The following is an 18,893-nucleotide window of genomic DNA, read 5'->3' as shown; positions in this document are numbered from 1 at the left end:
TGCACTTGTTTTAGTAACCTTGTGATCCGTCGAGCTTCAAGGTGACTCGGTGAATCTCTCCTTCTCTTCCGCATTGGGGAATATGATCTTCGTCTTCTTCGCTCCCTGTCTCGCTTGACCTCCTTTTCGCTTGAACTATACTTCTTATGTTCCCTTTCTCTTTCACGATCCCTGTTGATAATTAGATTAGATTTAATTTTATGCAGTAAGAATTACAAAAGTATTAATCAGAATATTGCACAAATGACAACAATGCAAATATCACAAAACACGCATTTCATAAAGACATGGTAATTACTGACAGGAAAAGTAAATGAGACAAGAAATGCTGAAGGACAGGAGGCAACTGTTGGAGGATTAAAAAAAAAATAATTCTCCCGAGTCTGGTAGACCTACACCAGCCTGGGCAATGTGACAAGTTGCATTGCAAAACTCTCAAGTATAGTGTTCACAATTGAGATATTGGAGGTAGTAATGGGTTTCTAATATATACTATAAATAGATGGGAATGTAAAGAAGGAAAGCCATCTCATATTGCAACATCTTTGAGGAGTGAGAGCTTATTGGCAAGCTTTGATTCCCAGACCTCAAGAATCTCAGAGTTTACCTCCAATCACTTTAGCGTTAGTGTAGGTGAAGTTGGAATAAAGAATAACAGAATAAGGAAATACAGTTTGTCGATAACTAAGTATAGGTCTATCTTCTAGTTCATAATCATATAATATTCTCAAACCTGCTTAATTTAATTTAGGGCAATGGGGAACGGGAGACTATCTCAATAGCACAAATCCTGAATAGGATGTCTGCAAATATCAGGGCAGCTAATTCATAATGTTTAGCTAAAGGTGTTCAACAAATTAATTTCTGCATATGTAATAATTTATGTTGATACCCTTTGTCCATCCTTCCTGTCCAGGGTCGATTACCGCGTTGTGTGCAATGTTAGATAAAGCAGATTTAATAAAGAATGGCTTTCATTCATTAATTTATTTTTTTTTTTCATCCCACTTATCCAGTTCAACATCACAAGGTGGTTGCATCTACCTTGGCATTCATTAGCATTAGAAGGGGTATGTTGGGATGTGGGAGCAAAACTCAGAGTACCTGAATAAACCTTCACAAACAAAAGAAGAATATGCAAACTCCACATAGAAAGTGATCTGTCCAAGACCTGTCCTGAGCTCAATGAACCTCCTTTCACTTCTTGTTTTTACTGCCATTAGATATCTATAAATGATTAGCACATGGGATGGGGCTTGGGTGTGGAAATGTTTTTAAGAACATACAATATGACAGGAATGTCAAAAAGATGCTTAAATCATTTCTGTGGTACCTGTCTGGACTGTATCGAGAGTAGCTCGGACTTCGGCGGGACCTGGAACTTCGACTGTCTGAGCTTCTTTTCCGTGATTTCGCGGAATAGCTAGGGGACCTGGAAACAGATCTGTAGGACAAGAACATGGAGAAGTCAGGCAAGTCCAGAAGACACACCTTCCACTGTTAGCTTCAGTGTTTCTGTGAAGAGAAATCCTGAATCTTGTGGTGCTGTGGTTCCATCAGTCCTCCGGCCCCTCTGTGAAGGGACATAAATTAAAATGCTTTAACTCTACATACATAATTGTTTATGTTCAACTCTAATAAATATGCTGAAATGCTGCACAGCATAATGAAACATTTAGTGAACAGTATGCTTTTGTCCATTGTTTTTCATTTTTTGCCTTTACAGCATGCTGCCTTCTATGATCATTACAGGACAACATTGCAGACATGCCTGTTCTCACACTGGATGTACAAGACAGGCTAAGTGACTCATCTTAGTATCACAAGTAACCGGTGGCAGAATTGGAAACCTTGAGTTTGATATTTTTTCTCTAACTGATCAGACATGACACCAAGCTTCTGGCATCAGCATAGAAAAGATTTGTACCTTTTCCCTGAAGACAGAGAGCTGCTCCTAGAGTAATGTGGTGAAGGCCGAGGTCCACAAGAGTGCAATGAACTGTTGGAACTGCGTGAAGAGACGCTCCTACTCCTGCTTCTGGGGGAGCAAGGCTGTGACCTTAACTCCACGTGCCCTGTCTTGTGCTGTTCCTCCATTGATTCTGGACACAGTGAGGTAATTTCCCTACAGCAGAGTAAAAAGAATCAGAATCTGTGGTATATGAACAAGAAAAAAGCAACCTTTTGCTCTTTATACACTCTATATATTGTGTGCTTTAAATAACTTCTCAAAAGAGTAACAGTTGTGGGAAGTGACATAAAACATAAGAAAAATCTAGGGAATGTACGTGACAAATGATATATTGATATTGGTGGTTTATATGGGTTGGGGGTTATAATAGAAAATCTTGAATTGGGAAGGGGATGACAGGAGATGTGTAATGCTGACAGCTGCCTTCACTAAGTACACGTAGGATATAAACAAACTGGAACCTACTGAATATGAAGACTGCAATCAAAGCACAGTATCATCAGCAGCAGATTGGGCATAGGGGAAATCCAAGCTCTGTTATCAACATGTTTTACTAAATCTTGGCAAGGTTTCTTTTAGGAACTTTTGAGAAAATTACAACTTTGCCCTAACACTTGTTACTAAACATAAAACCCCTTTCCATTGATTTCCATAGGAGATCTCATGCTCTCTTCAAAGAAAAAGACATTAGCTTCCAGAAAATGCCCAACAGATATTACACCATTATGTGCTGTTACCCGCCCCTTTATTTAACTTAACACAAGTAAACTGAAGGACAGAAACCTTAACAGAATTGCTTCAAGTCTTTTAGCTCGACGATTAACAAAGCTTTAATTATATAGAAAGTGTGGCAAACTGTGTGCATCAGAGGCCAAGTCTGGAAGAGTTAACTGGAAGAGACTATCAAAAATTTGAAATGAATTACCTTCCTCTACCTACTGGCTCATTGCTACATCTCTGAGTAAGATCCTACAAACGTTAAAAACAATGAATCTTTCCTATCTGACTTCATCATCAGCACAAAATAAACATTCAACAGGAATTCTCCATATTCCAAGAACCCCCAAAAGACATAAAGAATATTAATTAAATACAAAATAAACTAAATAGTTTAAGAAATAACAAAACCATAACACACTACTGTACAATAATTTCTGGTATTTTTACTAATTTCAATGGAGTCAGTTTTTCTTTCATCTGGTTATGGATGTGTTGAGTCATGGGATAAAAAAATAGCCCCGCTGCCGATCACATCGTGATGTGTAGCACCAGAAAAGAGGTAGTGGAGAGAAAACTGGAAGAATGGAGAAGGGCTTTGGAAGACAGAAGACTGAAGATAAACAGGAAGAAGACAGAATATCTGAGGTTTAATGATGATCAGGATCCAAAGCTAGCCTGCAGGAAGAGCTATTGAAAAGAATGGAAAATGTAAATATCTAGGATCAGTGGTAGCCCCGAATGGAAAATTAGATGTAGAGATAACTGACAGAGTACAGTGTGGATGAACAATTGTAATAAGGTATCAGGAGTATTGTTTGATTTGAAGAAATAAAGCAAATGTTAATGGTAAGGTTGCTAAGAGAGTGGTAAACCAGCAATGAAGAACAGAGCTGAGTCATGGGCAGTAAAGCAAGCAGAGAAGAAGTTAGATGTGGCAGAAATGAAAATATTGAGATGAAAGTGTGGAGTTACAAAAAAGGACAGAATAAGAAATGAAACAACCAGAGGTACAACAAAAGTGAATAGCAAAGAACGTACAGGAAAGTAGAGTGAAGTGTGATGATGTGGGCAAAAGAGTGATGGAATTGGAAATACAAGGGAAGAGAAAGTAAGGGAGGCCAAAGTGGAGGTGGAAGGATCAAGTTAAAGAAGATTTGTAGGAAAAGGACTTGACTGGTGAGGAGGTGCAGGACCAAGCTATATGGAGAAGGTTGAACAAGGATAACAATCTCACATAGAAGTGGGAAAAGATGAAGAAGAGGAAGAAGACTAACTTAATGGAAACAAAATCTTATTTAAAAAAACAAACGTGAAGCATTGCAGGAAAAGCACAAAAAACAAAAACTAGGTATAATGTAGTGCTGGAGTAAGATAGGGAGGAGCAAGATTGTGGAGAGCTTTAAATGTTAATAGCAGAATTTTGTATTGTATTCAGTAGTGAACTGGGAGCCAGTGAGGTTGAGAGAGAGTAGGTGTAATATGTTCAGTGGATTTAGAACAGCAGGTTATTATCCTGGCAGCAGAATTTTGAAGAAGTTGTAAGCGATGGATACGTTTTTGTGGGATGCCAGATAGAATAGCGTCAAAGTAATCTATACGTGAAGTGCTTAGGGCATTAACCAATACTTCAGCACTGTGATGCGTAAGAACAAGATGAAGTCTAGAAATGTTTCAGAGATGGAAGTAGGCAGGCTGAGAAACATTACTTATATAGGAAGAAAAAGAGAGGGTACTATCTAGAATAACGCCCAGGCTCTTAACCTGGGAAGAGATGTTTGTGTTAATTTTGTTATATAAAATGGAAGAATGGCTAAACACAGCGAGTGTAGATTTAGAAGTAATGAGGAGCACCTCAGTTTTATTGCTATTTAATTGGAGAAGATTGTGAGTCATCCATGACTTTATGTCTTGTAGACATGCCACAAGAGTATTTGGAGGGAAAACCGAAGTGTGTTTAGTGGATAGATAAAGGTGTGTGTCATCAGTGTAACAATAAATTTAATACAATGGTGCTGAATGATGTTACCTATTGGGAAGATGTAAATGAGAAAAAGAAGCGTTCCCAAAAATTTATTGTGACATTTATTGAAATGATGATTTATATTGTGAAACATAACTGTCAAACTGGGCTTTGCTAAATTAACTTTACTCTGTTAGAATAAAAAACAAACTTTTCAAACTTTTCATCAGCTTTAACATTAATTGTTTCTTTTCACATCACCAAAAGCTCCAAGAGAGAAGTTCTGGATGACAAGATAATGTTAGCACTCAGGTTCCACCATCTTTTTTCAGCCAATTATGCCCAAGTGCATTTATCTGGACGCTGTAGATGGAGGGTAGCCTGCTGCTTGCAGAGACAGATACACAGTTTGAAGCCCTGTTTGACAAATGTTCAGGTACAGACCGTTTGAGCATCAGCAGTGGGGAGTGTGGCGTTTTACAGTTTCGCATTTCAGTGAAATGCACAAGGCACGTTGGAGCCATCTGGCATCTCTTAAACCTTTCATGAAACCCCTGAAACACCGTGGGAGTATGAAAGAAGTACCCGTGCACATGAGACAGCTAACTCTTTTCTACTCCTGTTATTCATTAATAAAACATGAGCGATGTGGTCCAATAATGGGTTAAGTGGGTTAGAGATTTAGAGAGAACAGTGTGTGAGAGAGAGCTAATTGCATGCGATCAGGCATTTACAAAATAAACAAAAGAAGAAACAAATCAGCTCCTTTGTTTAGCAGGGGTGCGGAAATCCAACGCCCGACTCCTCCAACAAGGGTAAATTGACCTTAGGACAAGCGTGTTTTTCTGGTTTCAGTTGTCCGCGGACAAGTGCAATTTTCTGGAGAAAAAAGAATTAAATGTACTATGCAGGGCACATTTTTACCACTACTTTCAAATTTTAAACATTTGGGTAGTACTTCGTGCGGAAACAGTCTACTTAGGCATGTTCGTCATGTCTCAAATTAGTCTTCAATATTGTTTACAAAATGACGGCTGATTTTTTAAAGGGGAAGCACTCTTGTGGTCTTACATAAGTATTTTACCCTACTATTTACACGCATCTTTTTCATGCCGACATTACGATGTAATTTGATGATTTTTCATTATAATTGATAACTTTTATATATTATTGATAAAATTAATTTTTTCTACATAAAAATGCATTCATTTCACCTAAAATGCAATTGTTTTCGCCACATAAAGCTTGTTAGGCAGTTAATCTTTCCTGAAATTTGTGATTTCGCGGAAGTTGTGATATACTGAGGAGTTAAGAAATTAATTGCGTGACATCAATTTCGATGAACCGTCTATAGATCGTTTTTGATTAGAGAATTTTTCATATAGAACAAGTTGGTTTCGTGTTGTCAGTTTATTTAAAATAAAGAAGAAAACATTCTAACGGTTTCGAAAATGTTATGAAATATCAATAAAAATCTTCACTTAGGTGCGATTATTTTTTTCCCCCGATAACATCGGTAATATTTACTTCTTTGGAAATGTACCATCTTGCGGAATTTCGAATACGTCATTAGGAATTATTTATTATTTTTCAGTTTTAAAATGGAAGGCAGTTTTGGTATCAATAAAAGAGATCAGAAAAAATAAACTATTTTTCACTTTTGTTATTTGTTTATGGGCAAGTGAATTTAACTGGCGGACAAGTGGATTTTCTAAGTTTACTTGTCCATGGACAAGTAGAAACAAATTTGATTTCCACACCCCTGCACTGTGTAATGATCTTCACTTCTTTTTGACCTCTTCTGGGTAATTCTTAATATGTCTCAAAGAAATATAATATACCCTTCCTTTTGGAAAGACTAAGAGCCCTGATCACATTTACCAAAAATATATATTAACAGCAAATACCAAACACCAGACAGTATGTTCATAATACAACCAATATTACAATCATAACATCTGATGGCAAAGGCTTGGATCCATGAAAATTTCTAAGAACACACATAATTAAAGCAAACCATGACTTAAAAATGTATTATATATTAAACATCATGAAAATGTAAGCTTAAAAAAAAAGTCACTAGCAAAGCTGTGAGGGTGATTGCGAGAGGCGTCGGCATATTTTTCATCTCTCAACACTACAGCTAATTTGAAACAGAAGTCATAAAAAAACACCCTTTTGTACACTAGCAGTAACAATGTAAAATCAAAAAGTAATTAAATTGCAGCAATTCAATGCAATGCAATCAAAGGGAAATACCTAATACAGAAAAGAAAAAGTGGAGGAACAACAGGCAACTGAACTGTGAACAAGACAAGCGAGAACAGGCAACTGAACTAAATACATGAGAGGCTCTTGGTAGGCTGGGAGTCATCATTTACTACTGTAGCTGGATTGCACATTAAGCAGGTGTTACAGTACACAACCTCTGGTTGTGGGGACATCACACTTGATGACTGAAGTCACTGAGTCACTTGAAATTGCAAGGGATGACAAATTAGATGGCTCTGTGACGACTTTCCAGGACAGTTTCACATTTCCAAAGTATTGTGAGCATTCCTCTTTTTTCTGACAGCTAATAATGTGCTACCTAACTGTGTTGGTGCTATACAAATGCTTTCCAGGCATGGTGAGCTCAGCTACAATCTCCCCAACCCCTAAACTATTCTGTAATTTAAAATATGAGACATGCCAGGGTCAAAATACCAGTGTTCCTTATCCCTAGTACCTGCATTATATGCATTGTACTTCCAGGGAAGCGTTCACTGGTTGTTAGCTCTCACATACGTATGAGCCCATCTCTATGATTTAACACTACATAAAACTGGATTGGTTTTGTTGGGAAGAGTCACAGACTGGTTGGACTAATTTGCTGAGACTTCAGACTATACCACTGGTGGTGACAGGAGTGTGCCAGGACTTCTCCAGATTTGCTAAAATTAAATAAATTCTGTGACTGAAAATTGCTGGAACAATTGCATAGTGTGACAGGATCTTTAGCATTTCTTCTAGCTCTCTAACACTTGCACCTGGTCATGACAGAAGTGATTCATTCAAAATTTAATTGTGAAACTCAATGTTCAGTTACACTAATAAATATTTGAGAAATAAATGGTGTTTCCCTTCCAGTAGTATTTACAAAATATCTTGAGTAAAGAAAGAAAAAAAATCTCTGGACTTGTTTCCTGCCACACACAGACATGTTCTTGAATCATCGGACATGTGTTGAGGTTCTATTGCTAGTATGAAAAAAAATTGCAAATACAGAAATTTGAATGAGTCTTTATAGAGCAATATTCCTGGTTTCGACACTAAAAAATGCTTTTCAGGAGGTTTTGTGTTTTACAGTTATGTAATTGCCCGAAAAATGAATTTTAGTGTGTGTTTCACAAAACTATATACGATATCTGATATCTCCTGCCCCACATGTACCTTCAGTACCTTTCCTCTGCATCCTCATTTGTCTAAACATCTCTTGCCCAGCATTTCCTATCTCGATCATGTTGCTGTAAAGCCTGTCTCTCTCAGGCTCGGTCATTTTGAGGCAGCTTGTTTTCCACCTGTTAGGTTCTTAAAACTCATAATGATGATAAAGTAAATGATATTTCAAATTAATGTAAAGTATAGTGATTTAAACTTTGTATCACTTAGCAACATGAAGGAAAACCTCCAGGGATCTATGGTTCTTTGTGGAATGTCAAAGTCTAGCCGAGCCATCTTGTTCTAGCACCTGTGGATGTATTTGGTAAGCATGCTAAGTGTTTCTTGCTTGTTCAAAAATGAAAGAAGACAATCTGAACTCACCTTGAAGTCTTTACATTTGTCAATCCATCTAGAGACTCAGGCAGTGGCTTTGACAGGGATGAGTAGCTTGTCACCGAATTCCCTGAATCAGAGCCATTATCGGCATCAGTGAAGCGAAGTGTCTCAGGCAAGGGCAGATCTACTTGATAAATTTTATTTTTTTCCTCTCCAATCTTTGACCTTGATGAACTGGCTTTGGAAGATGGTGGGGAGGAGGTATCATTGCCAGAGTCATAATCTTGACGCTCTTTATTCTGATTGGACAAAATGTCATGGTTGATATTCCTTTTGGTAATTATATCAGCAGCAGACCCCGTCAGCGTAATCTGCAAACAGAAGCAAAGATGCGGTAGCGGCTCCACAGAAACAAAAATACTCGACAAAATAAAGCATCTACCGTTACGATGTACTGTTTACAGTCTAATAAAGTAAACAAATCCCCCTAGAGAAAATAATCAGAAAAGATTTAAATGTCATGCAAGTTTTGGTAGCATGCGAACAATGAAAAAAAAAAGAAAAAAGGAAGAAAGAAAAAAAGGTAATATAGAGAAAAGTAGGGGAAACAAGTCCAAACAAAAGAAAAAAGGAAGATAAAGAAAAAATCAAAAAACAAAAACAAATCTGTGCATAGAAAATTACATTATGTTAAAGTTGAGAAAGAGAAAGGAAAGAAAAACCTATCAGTAAAAAGTGGCCTTAAGAGACACTGAACAAACAGCACACAATGAGTATTATGTACAAACAAAAGAAAAGCCAGAAAGTCGCAAACAATAAATATTTCATTATTCTAACTACAAGCCCTTTGAAAGGCACAACGCATTTTTATTTTTTCCCCCTGTAAGAAGAAATTTATTCTCTGCAGCGGCCTAAAATAAATCCCTAAGTCTGTGGACAGCATCGACTTACCAATCAAGAATTCCTCCTTAAGTAGGTAAGGTGTGAGAAAAAGGGAAGAGCGGGTAACAGAAGTGCATCATTAGAGTCGTAAATTACAAGAAAAAGACATAATCCCTCTCTCCACTGCCCTGCATTACTGCTCTAGAGCCTGTCACCTACTGGCCTCTTTATTTCCATAATGACTGTGACAGTTAATTTCTCATCAGCCAACTATACTTTAGGTACCTTTTCTCCCTGGTGTCCTCTGGATTTGGGAGGAAACAAAAAAGAATAAATCAAAAGTAACTATAAAGTAAAACAACAGTACACAAAATTTTTAAAATGGCAACAAAAAAAAAACAAAAAACAAAAAAAAAAACAGGATAGGCCAGGATCTATCTAATCAACAGGAATTTACCTAATATTTATGTCTAACTTCCTAAAATATGTTAAACATTTCAATGAAATATCACTTACAATTTATAAAGCTTGTTATAAAAATGTATCACTGATATTATGAGCGCTCACTGTTTATTTCATTCTGGCATAAACTTAATGCAGTGTAGCTCAAGCAAAAAAAAAAACAAAAAAAAAAACAAACAAACAAAAACTATGCACATTTTCTGTTTGTCCTGTTTCTCTCTTAGACTAATGAAACATTGTGCAAAGGTCTAAATGAAATTATTAATGGATAAGTTTAGCATTTTTTAATTTTTTAAAAACTGTGAAATACATTCATTTCAAAGTTAAGAGAAACTGTACCATAAATTTACAATAAACACTCTCACTGAAATGATAAATTGTTATGATTATTGAGTTTTTGAAAATGTCTAATATTCTACTCCTTATTATGAGCTGTTTTAAGCATTAGGTTTACTATTATGGCTTTTTGTTACTTTTCCATGACACCAGTTCTACTGTTGAATTTATTTTGTTCTGGCGGCCGTCTTGTATGCCTTGAGTGTACTGCAGCTTTTTCCAGTTGCCAAGGTAACCTTCCCTGTCGTTTGGGGGTGTGGCTTCCAGGTTTATCACACAGCAATAATTAAATAGCATCCAACTTCACTGTGCTTTGCTTGTATATGAGAAGTGTATATGTATATATATATATATGTATATATATATATGTATGTATGTATATATATATATATATATATATATATATATATATATATATATATATATATATATAAATATAAATATACACACGTGTGAGTAGGAGGCACCTAAAGGGTCTTAGTAATAAAACATCTGACCAGGGGGTGGCGGAGTGCGCTGACTGTCTTTCTCAGTTCCCTACAGACCTTTCCCGGGAAATCCTGCAAGGTTCCGGTGCCTCAGAAGACATCACTTCCAGAGCCAGCCCCTTTGCTGACATTACTTCTGGTTCCGGCCATGCTGATGATGTCATTTCCTCTATGGGCCTTTAAAGCCTCCATCTTGGTCTATTACAGCCAGTTCTGTTGTGGACTCAGTTCTTTGCACATTGTGCTTAAAAAAATTAAACTTTTGCAGGCGGGAAAACAATATACAGGTGACTGCCCCAAATCTTTATGATGTCTGTGTTGTATTACTGTCACAATATATATATATATACATATACACATACATATATACTGTGATATAAAAAAGTTTGGGAATCCCTCTGAATTCTTTGGATTTTTGTTTATCATTGGCTGAGCTTTCAAAGTAACAACTTCCTTTTAATACATGACATGCCTTATGGAAACAGTAGTATTTCAGCAGTGACGTTAAGTTTATTGGATTACAAGAAAATATCAAATATGCATCATAACAACATTAGACCCGTGCATAAATTTGTGCACCCCAACAGAGATATGACATCAATACTTAGTTGAGCCTCCTTTTGCAAACATAACAGCCTCCTGACGCCTCCTATAGCCTTTGATGAGTGTCTGGATTCTGGATGGAGGTATTTTTGACCATTCTTCCATACAAAATCTCTCTAGTTCAGTTAAATTTGATGGCTGCAAAGCATGGACAGCCTGCTTCAAATCATCCCTTAGATTTTCGATGATATTCAAGTCAGGGTACTGTGATGGCCTTTCCAGAACATTGTACTTCTCCCTCTGCATGAATGCCTTTGTAGATTTCAAACTGTGTTTTGGGTCATTGTCTTGTTGAAATATCCAATCCCTGCATAATTTCAACTTTGTAACTGATACTTGAACATTATCCTAAAGAATTTGTTAATATTGGGTTGAATTCATCTGACCCTCGACTTTAACAAGGGTCCCAGTCCCTGAACTAGCCACACAGCCCCACAGCATGATGGAACCTCCACCAAATTTGACAGTAGGTAGCAGGTGTTTTTCTTGGAATGTGGTGTTCTTCTTGCCCTTCTTCATGCAAAGCGATTTTTGTTATGACCAAGTAAATCGATTTTTGTCTCATCAGCCCAAAGCACTTTTTTCCAAAATGAATCTGGTTTGTCTAAATGAGCATTTGCATGCAACAAGCGACTCTGTTTGTGGTGTGAGTGCAGAAAGGGCTTCTTTCTCATCACCCTGCCATACAGATGTTCCTTGTGCAAATTGCTCTGAATTGTAGAACGATGTACAGATACACCATCTGCAGCAAGATGTTCTTGCAGGTCTTTGGAGGTGATCAGTGGGTTGTCCGTAACCATTCTCATAATCCTGCGCATATGCCGCTCCTGTATTTTTCTTGGCCTTCCAGACCTGCTGGGTTTAACAGCAACTGTGCCTGTGGCCTTCCATTTCCTGATTCCATTCCTTACAGTTGACACTGACAGTTTAAACCTCTGAGGTAGCTTTTTGTAGCCTTCCCCTAAACCAGGATACTGAACAATCTTTGTTTTCAGATCTTTTGAGAGTTGCTTTGAGGATCCCATGCTGTCGGTCACTCTTCAGAGGAGAGTCAAAGTGAAGCACAACTTGCAATTGACCACCTTAAATACCTTTTCTCATGATTGGACACACCTTTCTATGAAGTTTAAGGCTTAAAGAGCTCATCCAACCAATTTGGTGTTGAAAGTAATCAGTATTGAACAGTGACATGCATTCAAATCAGCAAAATTACAAGGGGACCTAAATTTTTGCACAGCCAGTTTTTCACATTTGATTTAATTTCATACAACTAAATACTGCTTCACTAAAAATCTTTGTTTAGAAAACACGCCTAGGAAATGAAAGACATACCACTATTATCTTTTTTGTTGAAAGTAGAGTAAATTATATGCAGGCTGAGAGGGGTTCCCAAACCTTTTCATATGAATGTAAAACTTGTGCAAATATGTCTTGCTTTCTAAATTTATCACTTAGGTTCCTAACTTTCATTTTATTTTTCTGACCTCAATTTTTGTCTTGCTTTTTTGCTTCGTTTTTTCGGCATGTTTGTAAAAAGCTAAATTTCCCCTATTTATCTATCTCTCTCAAAGTTAGGTGTTATAATAGGTGCTTTCCTTTACTTTTTGTGTAGCTTTAATAAATAATTTAGCCAAATATGTATCTGTTCTGTTTTAATCTTATTCTGGAAAATATTATTCAAGCATTTTGTTTCTTTAAAAGGGGGTTTTGAGAAGATGAGCATTTTGTCTGGTCAACGGCAGTACCACTTCCTAGCAGTAGCATAATCTTTTGTTTTCAAGATCCTATCAAGGATTCTGTGAAAATGTGCTACGTTTGTTCCCAATATATCAACACTGGCATGTGTTGTTGTGCTTGTGTGATGTGACCACTTTTAGGTAAGTATGGCTACCCTGTTTACTTAATGCTTTATATACATTTGTGGCAAGCTATCACACCTTAGGGGATGGGTCACTGATAGAGAACTTCATGAATTCTGCAGTTGCAATCCTATTTTATTAGTGCATTAAAAACTCAGCTAATTTAAGGGAATTTTGTAAGGTAAGATTTAAAATTTTCAAAATATTCTGATAAAATGTTTGATATATACAAAACATTCAGCCTCACTGTTAAACCTCACCTGTGTTAGTTAGAATGCACAAAAATAAGAAACTACAACAGATGGAAGGTAAGAGAAGAACGGAGACAGACTCAGAACTGGAGTGACAGAAAGAGACAAATGTATAGTTTGTAGCTAGAACAAGCTATAATAATAATGCCTAACAAGACTAATGTCATTGCTGCATAGATGTACCTAGCAACAAGCTTGCTTATCATGCAAGGCTGCCATTTGTGTTACTGATTGTCATGCATTTACAGCCAGATATTGGGACAATTTTCAATTTTGTGAAATTAAACTGCAAGAAGTAATTGAAGCCAGAAAGACCATTAGAGTTTGAGCATTGATCTTTTTAGCTACAAGTGAGGGCTTCAGCATATCAACATTACTAGAGTAGAGGTGATGGAAACTTTACACTAAAGGCAATATTTTGTTAAACAGACTAATGTTATATTTTTGTTTTTCTACTCAACAGAGTTTTGAAAAGCCTCTGTAGCATCACTGAATACAGCTTTCGTTGACATGAAAACTTCACTCAACAGAACAGAGTGTGGATGCGTCCGTCAGAAAATTACTTTGCAAGAATCTGTGATAAAAATTAATTATTCCAAATGTGAATTTTTCGACAGAAGACTTTTCTGTAACCAGAACACTCTGAAACTGACACATTTGGTAACTGTGAACAGTTGTTTGTGTCATGTTTATTCTGATGACCCATTGGCCACAACTGTAATCCAGTGGAGATTTTTTTCTTCTATTTTCGATATACAGCTTCATTTATAACATATGTGAAGTATAACTGATTTAAAAAATACTAAACTCATCCTTTTCAATATAGCCAATGGCGGATGGCATCACTGCCACCTACTGGCCGGACTGCATTAAATACTTGACTGTGCAGAGCCTTAGACCTTTAACAGCACAATGGTTTGTCTTTGTACATCTCCACTATAAAGACAAAAGTATCCTGTTTCATCTCAGAATCCACAATAGCAAGCAGCGACGGCAAGTCTGGACTTAAATATAGATTGCTCCAAAGTATTAATAGTTCAGCCATGGTACACTTTTAAAGAGCTAACTAGTTTCTAGAACATGAAATATATTAATTTATGAATTTTTACATTTAAAATACAACCAGAACTTCATTTTAGCATACAGTATTAGTGCCTACCACCCCATGACCATCAGTGCAGTGAAGCACAGAGATGGTGACAGTGGGTTATAACAGAACAAATCAAGCAGGGCAGTAGGCTAGTGAGAAAAAAAAAAAACAAAAAACAAAAAACAAAACAAAAAAAAACAAGAACAACTTGTCCAGATTTTCCTATTGTAATGTCTTCCAAAACTATCATAAAGTTTAGACATCCCTGAGAAGGAACACTTTACACCATCAGTGGACAATTGTTCAACTGCCTATTGCTGAACTGCTCTTAAACTTGAATGTATTTTTATTTAACTTAGGAGTACCCACCTTTTTAATTCATGTGGAATGCATTATTAGAAAGGAAATATAAACAAAATAGCTAATTGGGATTGCATGAACCAAAAAGAAAATCATTTTGTTTAATCAGCACTAATTAAAACAGGTTATTGTTGTTTCATCAATTGACACTTTCACACCAAAGATAATTGTTACTAGATAAGACAAAAGACAAAAATGAATAAACTTTAAAATGCATGGATGCAGTTTATTAGATTTCTAATTTTCTTCAAAGAACAATGTGACTTTAGTTTGCACAGATTCCTCATTTGACTAAAGTGCAAAATTGTGCATAAAATGTGGACACCTGAATAAAACATAACAATGGAGCTAATATGTATTTAACCATTTTTTATTTACTAACAAGAATATGAGTAAATTATGATTACGAATACCCAATTGTGAGGGTACAGTTGGTCATATGCAACAGCTAAAACAAAATACAAAGGCCATCCCAAAAGCCAGGTCATCATTCACTTAGATTTTCTGAAGACTACTTAACATGGATGTTGAACAGGGTCTTGGATTTGAACATCTCTCAATGTTGTGAGTCATTTAGAAACTTAATGCAGACGATAGAACATGAACACAGTGCAGTATACAATATTAAATATATAATAAGGTCAGGAAAACACACAGTGTGAAGAAAATGAATTCCGCATGTGGAACAATACAGCTGTGGTTAGCGGTGCCTTCTCATGGCTGCGGGACATTGGCTCTTCACCCGTGAGCTTTTCTCTGGTTACTTCAAACTACTTCCCATATCCCAGAAACGTGCAGGTTAGGTTAACTGACAACTTTATACTGGTCTTGTATGAGTGAGTGAGTAAGGTGGACACTCGCTGTGGGATGACAGACTTGAGCTCCCTTCTGCGCTAATATTGCATTAAACAGGTTACGCAAATGGATGAATGGATGGATGAAATTGTTTAATATGTCAGCAGAACACTTTCTCTAAAACTACTTATCCACTGAAAATGAAGCCTAACCTGGTAACATTATCAGTTTTATAATAATGTAGGTTTATATTTAAATGGAAAGAAATGAAGGCTTAACAAATCTTACAAACCGCTGTCAGGGATGCCAGGGGCAACGACCCGGCTGGGACGCCGTGAGGGACCGGATGTGGGTCTGCGCCCACCCTGGATCACGTGGGGGCCGCCATCCTGGTTGCTTTGGGGGCCACGGGTTGAGGGCATGGAAGCCCCACCCTGTAGGGGCCCGTGGTCACCACCAGGAGGTGCCCCAATGCCTTGGGGACCTGTTACCTCAGCACATCCGCCACACCAGGAAGTGCTGAGGGGAAGAATTAAAAGGACACCCGGAGAGCTGCCAGGAGAACAGCCAGCACTTCCGCCACGCTGGGGCGTGGCCAACGGGGGAGTGTCGGAAACACCTGGAGCTCATCCGGGGCGTGGATAAAAGGGGCCGTCTCCCTTCATTCAGGGCTGGAGTCAGGTGGAAGCAGGACGAGGCAGAAGAGAGTGTGGAGGCGGCCCGAAGAAAGGCATTGTGTGGCCAGGACTGTGTGTGTAGGGGGTTTGTGCACGGGACTGTGTCTTAGTGACTTATAAATATTGTAAATAATTGTAAATAAATACGTGTGGTGGTGATTTACAACATATCCGCCTGTCTGTGTCCGGGTCGGCTCCACACCGCCTAAAATGTAAAAAACTTATAAGAATTATAATTGCTAAACACATGGAAATGTGTAATATTTTACTATCATTTTATTAAATGGGATAAAACACACAAAGTGAAAAAAACATACATCGCCATAATCCAATAATCCAGGACAGGGCCAAGGGTGAATAAAACACAAATAGTGCAAATAGTATAAACTCTAAGCGTGTGACTGAATTTTATAAAGCTAGTGTCATATAATATCTCACGTCTTGAATTTAACCAGGCAACTAAATGAAATAATTTGATTTAAATATAATAAATTGGCTGAAAGGTGAATACAATATAAAAGTCAATCTCAAAAGTAATAAAAATGGATAAAATATAATACACTGGCTCCAGTATTGAACATGACAAGATTTATTAGTGCTGTTTATGAGGTTTTGTTGATGGGAAGGAGCACTCTTAAAAATCATAACATTAAAATCAAAAAGCATGAATAAAATACTGACACATTTTCTTCTGCATATTACAGGAAAGATAATGTGATGCCTGCTAAACAATTCAGAAGAAACAGCCGTCTAAACATTCAAGTATACTGATGTTAAAATAGCTAAACTCAAAAAATGAAATGCTTGTCATTTGTGAATGTTGCTGTGCATCTAATAGGAATACACATCTCAATATTAGTCAGCGGACCCCGCAGTACAACATCAAACGTATGTCATTGTCGTGTAAGTTCACAGTAAAGGGCAGAGCTAATGTTCCTAAAGCTGGTGGTCTTCACCCAGATCAACGGTCAGGATCTATATCAGTGGTTTTTTATTGCATTCCTTGCAGTTCACAGCAGCCTCAGATTTACATGGTTGTTTGTCTTCTGATCCCTGAACACAAAGATACACTGTAGCTCTACAGCAGAGTTCTACAGTTAATAAAGTGGGATTTGAAGAAGGTGCTGCTCGTGATGCTCAATGTCAGTGTGTTAGACGGGCACAAGTCTTTTGGAAGCAAATGCACTACACATAGCTTTCATACTCTGCTTACTTTCTCTTTGAATATGCACAGAATCATTGCATCTCCTCCAGTACTGGCAGAAGACCGAAGCTGTGACAGCACATACTTTGAGGATGCAATTCTAAAAAAAAGTAACTTCAGCATTAAACAAATATACTGAATTGCCACCTAAATGTGCTTTAATACAGTGTTAGTCAACCACTGCCACCCGTGGATTGGAAGCTCTTGATGTTTATATTGCTAGTGGGTTACGACAGAACGCTGATACAATGATCACACTTGATTCCTGTCCCATTCTAACGTTCGTGTTCAATTTGCCAGAGGGAATCCCTCCTGTGTTTGTGGGTCGCAAAGACACCTAAATGGGAAAATGAGGATTGCAACAGCAAAACAGATGAGAAACACCACTTTGTTACATTTAGTGAAAAAATTTTGAAAAGAAAAAAATTCTTAATTCATATACTGTAAATATCATATGCATATTAAGTTAATCTGAATAGCCAAAGTTGGGAATGCAAGTCTGGAAGCTCCTTCGCCTTTCATGAGGCATCGCTGCCTAAATGCTGTACTCATTTATTTATTTTGCCAGTCACCTACAATGTCAGGTTCAGTTAGCTGTCTGTGATGAGTTCACACACTTGTGCTGCTCTCAATTTGAAATTTGTAAGACTGGAATTGACTGTTTACATTCTGTGTACTCCATGCACATTGCCACCAGTGTCCAGGACCGACTGTGCAGTCTCATTTCTCCTTCTTTTCTGTGATTAGGCGATTATTTGTTAAGAGTTCAGTCTGAGTCATAAATGTCTCGAAAGATAAGCACATGCTGTAATGTTCTAAAGATACACATTAAAGTCAGGATGTATGACAGTCATGTTATGCATATGAGGTTTTCAGTGTGTTAAATATTTAATGCTATTATCACAGGTCATTCAAATGTGGGATACAAACTGGAGAGACCTACCACTGCAGTGACAAAATTAATAATAATCTTAAAGTCTGCTGGGTTACATACCAGAGTGTCATAAGCAAGACACAAAACCATCACAGGAGTGCTGGCTGAGGGACTGAATTCCATACAAGCATAAGTAACATGTAGGATTTTCAAACTTCCAATTCAAAACTGGATCCATGAGATTAACTGCATGTGTGAATGAGTGAGGACCAGTGTTAGACTGGCACCTGACCAAGTATGGTTTACTACCACAGTAAACTAATGTTTATGACTAATTACAATGCATATGTCCTGAGAACGTAATGACTTAAATGATGTTCACATACTGTAACCATTTTTTATGGTTAAAAATGCATTATACATGTTGTACTCCACTTACAGGTAAGCATGTCAGATAATGGGAACTCACATAAGAATCAAACCTCTTTGCTGTGACTCTGAGGCATGCAAGTCTGTAGTCACTATTATTCAGCAATAGATTTTTCAAGATTCACTGTAATTGAGGAGTTAATCACCTGCAGCATGATTAAACATACATAGT

At 37.3% G+C, this 18,893-nt stretch overlaps 1 protein-coding gene across 1 annotated transcript in view; it reads right to left on the bottom strand.

Moving 5' to 3' along the window:
- Nucleotides 1-18,893, bottom strand: part of srrm4 (serine/arginine repetitive matrix 4) — a 162,749-nt gene that overhangs the window by 6,901 nt on the left and 136,955 nt on the right. Inside the window, exons 9-12 of the mRNA XM_039771315.1 lie at nt 8,457-8,782; nt 1,928-2,125; nt 1,334-1,444; nt 19-171 (exon numbers count right to left, since the gene is read on the bottom strand). Of these exons, the coding sequence (XP_039627249.1) occupies nt 19-171; nt 1,334-1,444; nt 1,928-2,125; nt 8,457-8,782 (788 nt within the window). The remainder of the gene's footprint in view (nt 1-18; nt 172-1,333; nt 1,445-1,927; nt 2,126-8,456; nt 8,783-18,893) is intronic.

Source organism: Polypterus senegalus, chromosome 12 (genome assembly GCF_016835505.1).
Source record: "Polypterus senegalus isolate Bchr_013 chromosome 12, ASM1683550v1, whole genome shotgun sequence".
NCBI lineage: Eukaryota > Metazoa > Chordata > Cladistia > Polypteriformes > Polypteridae > Polypterus > Polypterus senegalus.
This window is presented reverse-complemented; position numbering and strand designations above follow the sequence as displayed.